Raw genomic sequence first — 14,645 nt, 5'->3', positions numbered from 1 at the left:
CTGCACAAGCTTTGCACAAGTCCTTTTGCACTTTATGAGAAGTCATTGTGTGGTTCTTACTAGCAGAATCAAGTAACCTTGCTGCGTTTGCATCTTTTTCCTTATACCAATCTAGCATTTCAAAAAAAATCCCTTGTTGCTCGACTTAGATGACTCATCATGTCCACGAAAAGCATGTGCTTGCAAGAGAAGAAATCTTACAACTCCCAATATAATGATTAAACGACCTCTATATTCTTCTTCTCCCTTCTGACTTCCCCTAGAAATTACATGTGATACACTTTGCCGCTGATTTTTGTAACATTCATAATCCTTTCTTGCCTTATTGTGAGCAATGGAATTACCATGAGCATCAAATAATTGTGGTCCATCTTTCCAATTAGTAAACCCATTTGTTGTGAAGGATTCAACACCATAATTATCGACTCTCAATGGTTTAAATAGATAACAATAGAAGCAAAAAGCAGCATCCTTAGAAACACTATATTCCAACCAAGGATGATTTGTGAACAACTTATCATGAAAACTCCTATTGTGACCATATATTTTTCTTTTGGGATATGCATGACCTTTTGGTTGGCATGGACCTAACAAGACATACTCCCTTTTTGCATCATCCCTAATGTTCTGATGCATTTCCTCAATGGGTTTCCTAAGCGCTGGATCTGCAACAATATCTTCAGGACCAAGCACATGATTAGAATCACCCTCCTCCACAAAATTAGCATTTTTATTGCCAGTTTCTTCTGCAGGCAAACTAGTTTGGTCTAGTTCTACAGTTGGTTGGCTCAAATCTACATCTACTGCACTGACTCTTGTTCTGCACCTTGAGATGGCGCTGGAGGATGTTTGATGCTTCCTTGTTCTTGCTCTGGATCTGGCGGTGGAGGAGATGGAGGATGGATGGTTTGCTATTCTTGTTCAGCAACTTGAGAGAAATATGATGCAATAGTCCTTGTCCTCTTCATCTAATTGGAATCAAAAGTTCAAAATTAGCAGTTGAAATCAAGAGAAGAGAAGAACTGAACTACTGAAGAATTGAAGGAATACCTTCAATTCACAGCTTCACAACTGCCTTCACACAGGGACAGAGGGGCTCCGGCCTCCGGGCTCTGGCAGGCGGCAGCCGAGGGGCGAGGGGCGAGGCTCGACCGGCCGCCGAGCGCCGCACCGGCAAGCGTTGGCCACGCCGCTACAGGGTGGAGCAGGAGGCGTCGAGGCGGGACACGGGAGGCAATTAGTATTCAATCATGGACTAATTTGGGAATTTGGCTACTGTAGAAAGTGAGGAGAGGAAGTGCAGGAGTAGAAAGTGAGGCTGTGTTTAGTTGGGCGAAATTTGAGAATTTGGTTACTGTAGTACTTTCATTTTTATTTGGCAATTAGTATTCAATCATGGACTAATTAGGCTCAAAACGTTCGTCTCGCGATTTCCAACCAAACTGTGCAATTAGTTTTTTTTCGTCTACATTTAATGCTCCATGCACGTATCGTAAGATTCGATGTGATGGCTATTGTAGCATTTTTTGGGAAAACTTTTTGGAACTAAACAAGGCCTGAGGAAACAACTAGGACGTTATTATGACTTGTGTGCAACCAGTGCCGGCCCTAAGGGGGGGCAGGAGGTGCGATGGCCGGGGGCCCAGCCAGGATGGGGGCCCAAGCCCAAGTATGAAGTATATAAGACCCCAAATATATAGTGTAAAAAAACGAAGCCCAGACTCAACGTTGCAGGCATGTCGGCCTCTTTTTAGCACACGCAGTCACGCAGCCCAGACTTGCAACGTGCCGAGTCGGCCTCTATCTTTCTACCCTTTTTTATCACCACGCAGTCACGCACTCACGCAGACTTCCGCTGACGGCCGATCAACTCAAGCCGCTCAGACTTCCAGGGCAGTCCGCAGACGGCGAGACGCAGGCATGCAGCGCCGATCCAGACGCAGGCACACACAGACTTCCGCAAACGACGAGACGCAGCGCCGATCGAGCGATCACCACGCGAGGCAGCCGAGGGCCCGAGGCAGGGCTCGACGAGGACGACGAGTCGACGACATCTGAAGATTTATCTTGGTTATTGCCTTCTGCCCTTTCTGTGATTTATGAATCTTGGTTCTCAATCAGTTCATGTGTAAATTGTATAGGCCCTAGGTTTTTTTCCTTGTTCAAATTTTATCTAGTATTTTGTACTCATATAGTCATGTTTTTCTTGTAATTTAGGTCAGGTGTAAGAATTTTAGAATGTTACCTACAAAACATTTGTCAGGGGCTGCGAAAAGAAAATGGAAAAGACAAGAAGAACAGTTTGTTCAGTCACAACAAGGTGCTTTAGATAAGTTTTTTTCAGCTTCAAGTAGTGTTGTGCGTGATGACAACCGTATAGATGCACCTAATAATCAAGAAGAAGAGCAACAACAAGTTAATGACAATTTAAGTGAACAAGTTGATGCTATAGAGAATGAAAATTTACAGCCTTCCTCTCAACCTGAAAATTCATTTGATGATGTGCAACCTTCTATTCATGATGTCTTTGATCCTAGAACTTGGGAGAATCTTGATAATAAGGGTAGAGATATTTTGATTGAAAAAGGACCAGTGAGAGAATTGAATCTTGAGTTCCCTGTAGATGCTCACAATAGACATTTTTCATATGCTTACTATTCTAGAAAGTTAAGCAATAGTGAGGTGGTTGATAGAAAATGGTTGGTTTACTCTAAACATGTGGACAAAGTTTTTTGTTTTTGCTGCAAATTGTTCAAATCAGATCAGAACAAAAGTTTGGTAGCACACGATGGATTGAGGGACTGGAAACATCTTAGTTTAAGACTCAAGGAACATGAGAATAGTGTTGAGCATATAAGAAACATGAATACTTGGAATGAACTTAGGCTGAGGTTGAGCAAAAATAAAACAATTGATGATGATTTGCAACGAGAAATTACAAAGGAGAGAGAGCGTTGGAGACAAGTTTTAGTAAGAATCGTTTCTTCTGTCAAGTTTCTTGCTAAACATAATTTGGCTTTCCGAGGGAAAAATGAGAAACTATATCAAGCTAACAATGGTAACTTTCTGGGCACAGTTGAAATGATGGGTGAATTTGATCCTGTGATGCAAGACCATATTAGGCGGATTCAAAATAGTGAGATTCATCATCATTACCTTGGGCATAAAATTCAGAATGAGATGATTTCTCTTCTTGCAGATTGTGTAAAACAAACTATATTAAATATCATTAAGGATGCCAAGTATTTTTCTGTGATTTTAGATTGTACTCCAGATGTGAGCCATGAAGAACAAATGACTCTAATTATTAGGTGTGTGAATATATCGGGGAATGTTCCAAGGGTAGAGGAGTTCTTCCTAGAGTTTTTGAAGGTTGATGACACATTAGGATTGGGTCTTTTTAATGAATTAAAGAGTGCATTGGTCTCTCTTGGTTTGAATATTGATGACGTGAGAGGTCAAGGGTATGATAATGGTTCAAATATGAAGGGGAAACATCAAGGTGTTCAGACGCGCTTGCTTGAAATTAATCCAAGAGCACTATATATGCCGTGTGCATGTCATAGTCTGAATCTTACTCTTTGTGATATGGAAAAATCTTGCAGGTAAACTATTATTTCTTTTATATGTTATATATTGTTTTCATATAATATGCCATTATTTGGGATCTTACTATTTGTGATATTTGAAATCTTGCAGGCAAGCTATTTCTTTTTTTAGCATTATCCAACGTATATACACCCTGTTTGCAAAATCTACCAAAAGGTGGAAGATTTTGGTTGACAATGTCCTAGGATTGACAGTTAAGTCATGGTCTAATACTCGCTGGGAAAGCCGAATAAAAAGTGTTCAAGCTATCAGATTCCAAACTCCTCAAATAAGATCAGCTTTAATAGCGCTAGAGAAGGCTTCAACTGATGACCCAATGGCAGTTAGTGAATGTCAATCTTTGGTGAGTGCACTTGAGAATTTTGAATTTATAGTTGGTTTGGTTATCTGGCATGATATTTTATTCTCTATAAATAATGTTAGCAAGAAGTTGCAATCTAAAATTGTGACTATAGATGCTACTCTCAAACACATTGAAGGTGTCATATCATATTTTAAGAAGTATAGAGATGAAGGTTTCACTTTTAGTATGGATACAGCAAAAACATTGCATCTGAATTGGATATAGAGCCAATATTTCCTACAAAACGTCAACGAAAGAGAAAGAAACATTTTGATGAACAAGATGACCAAGACGAGGAAATACAACAGTCTGCTGTGGACTCTTTTAGAAGAGAGTACTTCCTAGTTATGATTGATTCTGCAATTGCTTCATTGACCAGTAGATTTGAGCAGATGACAGCATTTGATAATGTTTTTGGGTTCTTGTTCAACTCAGAAAATTTGAAATCCTTGGATGAAGCTGATCTTTGGTTGCGCTGCAAGATTTTTGTGGAAAATTTTTCTCATGATAACTCATCCGATGTTGAGATCAATGATTTTTTTTTCAGAATTAAAGGTGTTGCAAGTGACTTTGCCAGATTCTTTGATGTCGGCGCCAGAGATTCTGAAGTTTGTTATGGATGCAGATTGCTATCCAAATATTTCAGCTGCCTATCGAATTCTTTTAACTGTACCTGTGACTGTAGCTTCGGCCGAAAGAAGTTTCTCAAAATTGAAGTTGTTGAAGAACTATTTGAGATCAACTATGTCATAAGAAATGTTAAATGGCTTGGCTATGTGCACCATCGAGAAGGATATCTTAGACACTATTGATCTCGATACCGTCATTGATGATTTTGCATCAAGAAATGCCCGAAGAAGTATCTTTTTATAAGAAGCAGTGGATATGATGGAGTTCTATTCTTCTTTAAGGTAATCGTATTAGTTCTAGAAGTACAAATATATTGCTCTTTTAGTTTACGTTGTTTCTCGCTCTCGATAATTATCAGACATATTAAATTAAAAATATATTATTGGATTTGCTTTTCCTATACAAGTAAAATTAGTCTATATATTCTAAAATTTTATGGTCTAGAGGGGCCATCGTGACGAGTTCGCCAGAGGGCCCTCGAAATCATAGGACCGGCGCTGTGTGCAACGAGGATGGAGAGACAGAATTGGGAACGGGAGAGCTCTTGCTAGTTCGTTGCTTGTATCAGCGTGAGGCATAGGCAACAAGTCCATTAGAGATGCTACTCCATACATTCCGTTTTTGGTTTACAATGATTTTGCGCTCGAGAGCTCTTGCTAGCTCCGTATGAATAATAAAATTATGCGATATCGTTCACCACCAATTCAAAAGGCAGGCACAATGTTTTAAGCTTCTGTTTATTTAGCATTTCAAGCAAACTATTAGTTGGTTCCCCGCCCCGCATAATATATGCATATCATGGGACCGAATATACGCAAACTATCGAACAAGCGCATCTCTCCGCTTCTCCAAAATCCAAGCAGCAAGCAGGCTTTGATCTGCCTTCCAAATCAGTAGAGCTGCTTCCTCTCCTATCGAACAAGCGCCAGCGGCAGCGGCAGCTTCCTGTGTCTTTATACACTTGTTTTCCAATTAATTGATGATCGACGTATTTGAGTCTTACACCAACAAAGACAGCCGTGTCCGGTCCGGGCCAGTGTCTTCCTTGGCCGACGTACGAAACCGGGCAGAATATAAGTCTATACCTAATAATAAAGAGACAAAATTTCTCTCCTAACTATTTTTTGGTCTGTTCATTTTTTTTTGTCCGTCGGTCTCTAGAGTTTCTTACCTCCCGTCTTCTATCCCGACTTATATGACACGCGCTCATACAGAGTTTGAATATATCTCGGCTAGCAAGTATCGATACAGAGTCCGACTGCAATTTATATTGGATCCTGTCCAAACTCATGCCTAAAAAATTTTGTCCGCATGGTCGCTAAAGAGTTTTGCAGCTTTTGCTATGTCCCCATCCAATAAGCCCACTCGGTCAGTTTGTTTTATCCGAGTCCTAACCCATCCTGTTTACAATCGTGGAGTCCCGAGTCCTAACCTATCCCATTAACATCATGTCCGGAATCAACGCAAGGGAAAACTGGAATAGATAAGCACGAAGATGTGAATCTGGTGTGTGGCGGCCCCACGCGGAAACCCTCTTCTTTTCCATGTTCGTTAACCATCCGTTCGGTGTTGGTGCCCCGTCCTCCCCTCCAACGTTTCCGTCCTTTTCCACGTTTCTTTTCTCGCGTGTATGTTTTTTCCGTCTAAAGTTGATTTTTTTTGTTTTCTTCTTTTCTGTATCCCATTTTTCTTATAAACTTTAAAAAATAAATAATAAATATATCATTATGGGTATTTAAAATATTATAACAAACTTTCCATGATACATAAATATTTCACCACTAAATTATGGATGTAATTTTGCTTACCGAAATAAAATTTGTTATTATTAGAACCTGGATCAGCTGATGGTTCAACTAATTAAACCGTAGGCTGAAATCTTGAGCAGTTTGTCATCCAACCTAATTAAAAGAAATGTATCTCCAAACTATACGTATATATCAGTACAATTTTTGATAAAACAATGAGAGCTGACATGTAAAAATTGAGAGAGGTCTCATTAATGGATAGACCAATCCTCATGATGGTAACTAACTCTTTGTTGACTTTTATTTTTACGGGTCCTCAAAAGGAATCTAAGAATTCAATATCTAACTCACCAACACATGGACATTATGATAATTGAAGCTATGATAAATTTATGAGTACAAATTTTTTGGAGCTTACAATGGGTTGTATTTTAATTGATATAGATGTCATAGTCATCATAAAAAAATTATAGATGCAAATTTTATAGAAAGGGAAAACCAAATATATATGTAATATTCGTTTTTCATTAGCATTTAATAGTATATCTTTCTCCCGTTGCAACGCACGGGCATATTTGCTAGTAATATTGCATAAACTAGCAAACATTTATATTTGATAGCTTTTGTAATCTGTATGTCACCAAGATACACAACCACTTTAGAAAACAATAAATTATGCTGCTGGCGACTTCAACCAATAACACTAATTGGACAGCATGTTTTTCTTGATTCACAAATACTAACGCAAGTCTAAATAAATGTAGCACACTAACAAAGACAGAAATAAAGCAAACGGATATTTATTTGTTTCTCTGACATTCTGGAGCAAAGACATCCACTGCAACGAGAGCCGTCAAGCCTAGAAGCAAGGAACAAAACGAATGTCAACAACAGGCCAACATATCAGCAAAACCAATTTGCTCAAAAATGGAAGAAAAATGCTTTTAAGTTAGAACAAAATAAATGTACTTTTTGACATTGAACGGTTAAACAAATTCAATATATTTCGCAGCAGTTAATTTTATCCTTAGTAAGAAAATGAAAACAGCACCCTGGTAAAGATATGTCAAGTATTATCCTACAACTGCATGCTAAGGAAAAGGAGAACACCACATGAGATTTACTGAAAATGTTTACCAGACTTAACTTTATTTTTTTTATCCAATACACAATGCAGACAAAATATTTTTTATATACATCAACTTTGTTGGGTAACCTACTAAATCTTAATTCGGACATATAGGCTCTTTTGTTTTCATCCTAATTGTAATCATAATGCACTACAAAAGCGTACAATAGTTTTTTTTAATTTCTTCTTGTAACCTGCGTATCTTTGTATTAAGACAAAAGGAGAGTACAACCGAACCCAATACAAAGGCAACCGCATCACCGTAGTAGCTTAGGGTCAGCAACAGTAGAAGTCAAAATTATTTGCAATCATGATAACGAAAACACACCAATGCAGATGATAGTTTTTAACTAATTAATCATTGCTATGTACAACGTTGTGAAGTGCACAAGAATTATACATCTGGCAGATACCAAAGCTAAATACAGAACAATATATCTAAATTCCCAAGAAAATAACATATACACATAATGCTAGATATGGGTGGGCACAAAACCCGATACCCAAACACCGAACCCGAAAAACCCGAGCCCAAACCCGAAGTACCCGACACCCGAAAAAACACGAATATATTTCGGGTGTAAGTCTGAGAACCCAAAATTATTTTAGGTAATTCGGGTTTAAGACCCCGGTACCCGAATAGTCCAAAAAAAACAACTTTTTAGCCCAGCATCAACTTTCAGCCCAGCCCACAGGCCAAACCCCCACAGCCCACGTCAGTAAATAACCCTAACTATTTAACCAGTCAGCTAGCAGCTAGCAAATCCCTCACGTCCACCCCCAACCTGCAGCCGCAAACTCGCTCGGCCTCTCCGCCCTCTCGTACAGATCTTGCGAGGCAATGAGGCACCAGTCACAAGTCTGATCTCCCTCCCCTTCATCGCGCCCCTCTGTTCCTCTCCGCCCCTCTCTCAAACTTCTTCCCTGTCTCAATCTCCGGCTACCTGTTCAGCTCAGCAAGAATGAAGAATGCATTGCATGCTTTAATTGCTCCAATCAAAACCATCATCCATGTGAATCAGAGGAAGGGGATGGGAGCTAATCATGGCAAGAGTCCACAGATGAGTCAGGTGGCTACAGGTCGCTCTTCTCCACCAGCACGAGCCGTGGCAACGACAATGTCGCCGTGCCCCTATCGCTGCTGGCTGCGAGGTATATGTATTGTATTTCTGTAGGTCACAGCCGGACAGTTCAGGGTTACCCGAACCTGATTTTTCGGGTACCCGAAGTTTCGAGTTTCCTTTTCTCTGAGCGAATCTCGTGTTCCAGTTTTCAAAACCCAACCCGAAATTTTTAGGTTACCCGAACGCCCACCCCTGCTGCATATTATCAGCATGACGTCAACCCATATTAACACTGAAATATAATAAAAGGGCAGGAGGGCCAAGCTTCTAAAACACTGATTTAGCCAACTGATGCTCAAAAACATCACAACATTACAATTCATCCAAACCAAACAACATCTAACTACTTTAGTCACTAAAGTTAACTAAATTTGTACAGAGCACCGAACCAAATAGCACAACCGTGTGATGCGTGAATAATAACAAGCAAGAAGATTATATGAGAAAAAGAAGTGACATGAACACATACCCCATAGCGCAGTTCTTGTTTCACCAACCAGACAGGCTCTGTTTCAGCACAAAACATGAGTCCTTTATTCCTACAAGCAGAGACAAGGATTCAAGTTAGCTTGGAGTTAATGAAAGATTTCTCCCCAGCAGTATCATTTAGTAGCATGTATCAAATAATATGAGAATCACGTCAACTCCTCGAAATAATCTGTGGAAGCTAAACATTCAGCCTGTTCGCTTGTTGGTTTCATCCAGCCCAAATCAGCCAGCCAACAGTATTTTCCTCTCACAACAAACCAGCACTAGTCAGTCTAAACCAGCCCAGAAACCAACCAGCGAACAGGGTGATTAAAGGTAGGCAGTTGAGTGCTCTGACTTACCAATACTTCAGACGGCAACAAGTAAAGATATGATGGATGAGTGTATGGGGGCTGGGTGGTGGTATTTGGAAAATGTTTCCATCACTGGCAGGAATCCAGATGCCAGTACCTAGGTCATATTGCTCAAAATGAGATGAATCTTCAGAATCATGATTGACCGGCAAACTATGCAAGCAGATGACAGAGTTAGGTGACATGGACAGAAGGTTCTTACTCCCCTTGTTAGGTGAGAATGAGACACAGAGACAACGTTCACCAACGAACAAGGTGTGGTTACCGATGCTCGTAACGGGCTCAAACTTTCCATTGACAAGGTCAGCAAGTCTGTAGATTACCAGCTTTGAACGAGAAGCATCATTGTAGGCAACTAGCAAGAGCTCTGAGCAACACTCTACAAAGTTGAGGATGTAGAGAAATTTTTCCATTGGGAATTCAGCAATCTCCACTGGCAACGGCAGATTAGACAGTTCCTCAGCAGTGTCTTGGATTGGTGGATTAATCTGGTGGATGTATAACTTACGTACACTCAGTACAATCTGCATCACGTAGAATTTGCCTTGGAAAGACACGGGTCTAAGCAAAGGTTGGATCTTCCAGGCAAATAGAGTCCACCGCTGATCTCCAGTGGTGGCATAGGCTACACGGTGCAGAAGGTCAAAAGCCAGCATAACAGTGATGGTTCCAGTGGAACTGACGGTAACAGAGGCGCGGACACTCATGAGTCCTGTGCGCTTGCTTTGCTCATTGTAGTGGTGGGTGAATCCAATCTGTGGCAGGAGGGACGCAAGTGGTGGGAGCTCGGCGACATCGCCAGTGAAGGGGTTGAGGAGGCGAATGGCGGTGTCGTGGTCGCGGTGCAGGAGTAGTAGGCCGTCGATGGAATCAAGGATGACATGGTCATCCAGGAGAGGGAGGTGGGCGCGGACGAAGGCGCCGGTGGAGAGGTTGAAGAAGCGAACGAAGCCGCCGAGGTCAGGATGGCCAGGATACAAGCCGTGACCCTCCGGCAGCATCATCCATTGGCGCGGGTGGAAACGCGGGTCGAGGACGCCACGCCTGCGAGGGCGGACGGTGCTTGCTCTCCAGTGGGAGCAGACAGCGCGGAAACGGACGTAGTCCGGCAAGTCGCCGGCCAGCACCCGCCACCCGATCAGCTCCACCAGATCCTTGTCCAACGACGCCCAATCCACGGACATCTTGCCGGCGTCGCTGTACGTCGTCAGGCGGCGGAGCTTGCTGTACGGAATCATGGGCGAAGCTTGCAGCAAAATATGGATCTTCAATCGGTAGCAGCAGATCGATCCGATTCACGAAATCCCGCCCTGGAAATTATAGTGTCAGAATATATTGGAGATAAGAAAGGATTCGGATCCAAACGAAAGAAATATCGTAAAAGACTTACGAGACAAAGGCGGAATCCAAGGTCAGTTGTAGAATCAAATCAGAATTAGCGTGTTTGGTTGGAGGCGCAACTAACCACACCACGAGTGAATCAGCTGCAATCAGCGCGTAACTCAAATCAGAGAGAGAGAGAGAGATTCATCCCGATGCAAATCGTGCGACTTGGCGGCGGTGAGGTTGCAGGTCGGCGAGGCTGCAGAGAGATTGCTCCAGAAGGCCGGCGGCTGGGAGATGGATCGGATCGGTTAAAAGAGTGGAAATCGAATCACAAAAGGAATATGAATACCTCTAGAGGGGAGGAGAGCCGCTCAAGCGCCGCGTCTCCGCGATCTGCACGGCATCAGGGTGCCAGCGCCGCCGCCCCTCCCCCTGCTCGCACAATGTCGACAGTAAGGATGAAAACGGTCGGAAACGGTCGAAAAACTATTAAATTATTTTTTATTTTTATATTTGAAATACGAAAGCGAAAGCGAAAACGGTAAAACCGGATACGAAAACAAACGCGAACTTACGAATTATCGAGAATTTCGAAAACGAACCAATTCGAGCGGATTTATGTCGAACACGGTCGATATACGAAAACTCAATACGGAATACCGACCCGTAGACCAAGTGCATGACTAAGTGCATACATAATCAAGTTCAAGTGCATATAATAATTAACAAGTGCATATTATAGAAACATGAACTCGAACTGAGTCAGAATAATTTTATTAATCTTTTTAGAATAGCTGTAGTATTTTATTTTAAAGATTTATTCAGATTTTTCTTTTGAGTAACAAAGATTTATTCGGCTGATGCAAAAACTATCAAATGATTGACTTTGCAGGTGGGGGTTAAACCGATGAGCTTGATGGGCTATGGCCCAGGTGGGTTTTCGTGTAGATGCTGCTGGTTTTGTGACATTTAGCACAATCTCGTGAGGTGAAGAGAGATGAGGCTGGGTGCCGTCTATAAGAGAGGGCAGCTGGCCACCAGTAGAAAGAACGCAGTTGCGTGGTGAACAACCTGTAATTGAGCTGTATGACCTGTGCAGTTGGCCAAATTCGGTTTAAACCGAATTTTCAATTCAGAATATTTCAAATTAAAAGTAGAAAAGTAGAAAACGGTCGAAAAATGTCTAAACCGTTTTCTACTTTTACATTTGAAATACGAAACATCTGAAATGCGAAAGCGAAAACGGTAAAGTCGGACAAGAAAATACGGATTCGATCGGATTAAATATAGAAAACGATGCGGTTCGGTTCGGCATATTTCTGTTCCGTTTTCGTCCTTAGTCAAGAGAGACCCTAAAGGAAGGCTGTGCCCCTGGGCTGGTTGAACCAAAGGCCCAGGGAAGCCCATTATTCTTCTTTTTATTTTCTTGCTTCCATTATTGAATTATTAAATTCTTATGGAGAAACTATTATAAATCAATTATCTTATATTTGACAAGTTTATATATATGAATAATATTAATATTTAAAACAATATGGTATACATATGAAAATATATTTCGTAATAAATCTGATAATACTAGCTTGATGTCATAAATTTTGATACTCTACTTTATAAACTTATTCAAACCTAAAATAGGTTGCATTGTAAAAAAATATATAATTGTATTTTTTTACAAAGGATTTATAAAAAAAATTGATCCTAATATTAATAGATAGTAAATGTGTGCCTTACATCGGGAGGAAATTTTTTTTACACGTCCATTGGTTAATACTAGGTAGTGTGCCCGCGCGTTGCTACGGGACAACTGAACTTTTATACTAAAAACACACGGATCGCATAATAAGATGACAATACTGTAAAATTAAATACCGACATTAATGTGATATTTAATTCAAAAAAGCAAAGTTTGTGAAATTAAAGTCACGAAGAGCTCGACGTCGTAGGCTCACCAACTCTACTGTAAATGAAACAAAAACACAGTAAATGAAAAATATCTTGGTGCCACTTAGCGCGTACACTGAAAAACATGTCAAAATGGTGCTGCTGACCAACATCTGTCATATATATGATCCATTCTGCCTCCTGAACGTTGAGCCGATACCTCCATAAAACCATGGACAAAAAATATTAAAATCCACATATCCATTAAAGAAGAAAAGTAGATGCATCAACTACACAAATTATGACATGCAGGGAGTCACTAACTCATAGTTCTACAGGTTGAGTGATTTAACAAACCAACAATACACCACCGTGTTTAAGACATTTAACCGCCGAGCAACGGCGAGCTTCCATCGTTTGTCTTCAGGAAACCAAAGTCGCCAACTTGTCTGCCTCCATGAACGCTGATCTGGAGCCGGTTTTGATTTTGCTTGTTTGCCTGCGATCGGCGTGGCCGGAGGGGCAGTAACCTCTTGGCGTCGAGACCTCTGGAGTGTCTCCAGCTCCTGCGTTCGCCGCTTCTCCGTCACTGTGAAGCTGTCACCTGCTGATGGCCACGCTGAACCTTGGTGGCTCACTAATGTTTATGGGCCAGCCACAAGAGCTGGGAAGCCGGATTTCTTCCAGGAGCTACGTGATATCCATGCAAGCTGCCCCGGCGCCTGGCTTGTTTATGGAGACTTTAACGTCATCTACTTGGCATCTGATGTCAGGTCCCAGCATCTTTGCCCGAGCGACGAGTCCGTTCTACTCGACTGGTGGCAGCAGGAACGGATGCGGGTTCCCGAGTCCTTCCGGCGGGGATTCGACTCCTTGGTGCTGCTTGTTTCTTGGGAGGTTTGGAAGGAACGCAATAGAAGGACCTTCGACTCCTCCTGCAAGACGCCGACCGAGCTCGTATCTCTTATCCGTCACGAAGCCAACGACTGGTTAGCGACCGGCTTCCGGAGCTTCGCGCCGCTCTTCACGCCTGCTGCCTAGCGGGCTTCCCCTAGCTCTCTGTCGCACAATTAGTCTAGCCAGCACTACGACCTTGCTGCTCCACCGTTCGAGCCGGTGATCTTTGTATGTGTTCTACCCGTCGCGCCTATGGCAACTCGCCAACCGGGCCTTCGGGTTGTGTACCTTGATTCCCACTTCCCTTAATGAAGCACGTGCTAATCACGCTTTCGAAAAAAACTGCAAGATCCAAGAAAAGTTACTTCCATCACAACTTGAGAAAACAGTAAGAGATACCTTTCTAGTAAGCACCAGGTGGGTGAGCTGGCCCAGTGCTATAACACTACCAGACTTTTGGCTGTCTTCATTAGTTTTCTAATTTTATAAATGCTAAAACTGCATCTGCAATATATCTTTGCACCATGAATTTTAAAGAGATCATAGACCTTCGAGTGGCCTTAAAACTCGGCATCAGCTACCCCTATGATCAGAGAAGCGAATGAGATCATTTTACAACGCAAAATTCATAGGAAGGAAAGTCTGATGGGGGCTCACCGTCCTTCCCCAGCGGTCGTGCGCGTCGATGCTAGTCTTCTAGATGAGCAGCCACTCTGACAATGTCGCGGTGGCCCTCACAGGCAGCAATGTGCAGTGCAGTTCCGCCGTCAAGGTTGATGCTGTAAGAGCAATTCCCTAGACGTCACACTACAGGTAAATAGCATAGAAATCTGTAGCACAAAAACTCATCTTCAACCTCAGAGTACAGGAAAATTTCAAAATTTGGCATCTGAGTGATTATGGTTTGGAAATTTACACTCAAACTGTACCTCGCCTCATAGCAAAATGAACATCACTGTCTCTCTTTTCAAGCTTATCCATGAGCTAATGCCAAAACCTCTACTACACACAGAACATTTTAATTGCTAAAACATCTATCATTTACATCAGACCATCCACCACAATGAAATTCTCACAAAATTACCATGCGTCTTACAGAAGTGCCTGGCTGTG

The 14,645-nt window shown here is 41.8% G+C and overlaps 2 protein-coding genes across 5 annotated transcripts; one reads left to right on the top strand and one right to left on the bottom strand.

Moving 5' to 3' along the window:
• The first annotated feature begins 832 nt into the window (after nt 1-832).
• On the top strand, nt 833-4,764 carry LOC136510163 (uncharacterized). Its single transcript, XM_066504717.1, has 5 exons — nt 833-847; nt 1,086-1,233; nt 2,264-3,605; nt 3,700-3,952; nt 4,138-4,764. The coding sequence occupies exons 1-5, from the start codon at nt 833-835 to the stop codon at nt 4,762-4,764; spliced, it is 2,385 nt and encodes a 794-aa protein (XP_066360814.1).
• Nucleotides 4,765-6,987: 2,223 nt separating this feature from the next.
• Nucleotides 6,988-11,227, bottom strand: LOC136512294 (uncharacterized). 4 transcript variants are annotated; one of them, XM_066506261.1, is made up of 5 exons: nt 11,101-11,227; nt 10,816-10,909; nt 9,414-10,735; nt 9,053-9,122; nt 6,988-7,189 (listed from the first exon to the last, which is right to left on the bottom strand). In XM_066506261.1, the coding sequence occupies exons 3-5, from the start codon at nt 10,661-10,663 to the stop codon at nt 7,184-7,186; spliced, it is 1,326 nt and encodes a 441-aa protein (XP_066362358.1). In that variant the 5' UTR covers nt 10,664-10,735; nt 10,816-10,909; nt 11,101-11,227; the 3' UTR covers nt 6,988-7,183. The 4 variants fall into 4 exon arrangements, with proteins under 4 accessions (XP_066362358.1, XP_066362360.1, XP_066362357.1 ...); XM_066506263.1 differs by having other exon boundaries at nt 9,414-10,690; XM_066506260.1 differs by having other exon boundaries at nt 10,816-11,038; nt 11,101-11,183.
• Between the last annotated feature and the right edge of the window lie 3,418 nt (nt 11,228-14,645).

Source organism: Miscanthus floridulus, chromosome 16 (assembly GCF_019320115.1).
Source record: "Miscanthus floridulus cultivar M001 chromosome 16, ASM1932011v1, whole genome shotgun sequence".
NCBI lineage: Eukaryota > Viridiplantae > Streptophyta > Magnoliopsida > Poales > Poaceae > Miscanthus > Miscanthus floridulus.
This window is presented reverse-complemented; position numbering and strand designations above follow the sequence as displayed.

What these genes read in the sequence shown, in the direction of transcription:
- LOC136510163 (XM_066504717.1), top strand. An exon ending in GTCGAGGCGGGACACGGGAG is followed by an intron (nt 1,234 to 2,263) that starts GCAATTAGTATT and finishes AACATTTGTCAG; the next exon opens with GGGCTGCGAAAAGAAAATGG. An exon ending in TTAGTGAATGTCAATCTTTG is followed by an intron (nt 3,953 to 4,137) that starts GTGAGTGCACTT and finishes TTTCACTTTTAG; the next exon opens with TATGGATACAGCAAAAACAT.
- LOC136512294 (XM_066506261.1), bottom strand. Translation starts at nt 10,663, where the DNA reads ATGATTCCGTACAGCAAGCTCCGCCGCCTGACGACGTACAGCGACGCC. An exon ending in TGTTGCCGTCTGAAGTATTG is followed by an intron (nt 9,123 to 9,413) that starts GTAAGTCAGAGC and finishes CTCTGCTTGTAG; the next exon opens with GAATAAAGGACTCATGTTTT.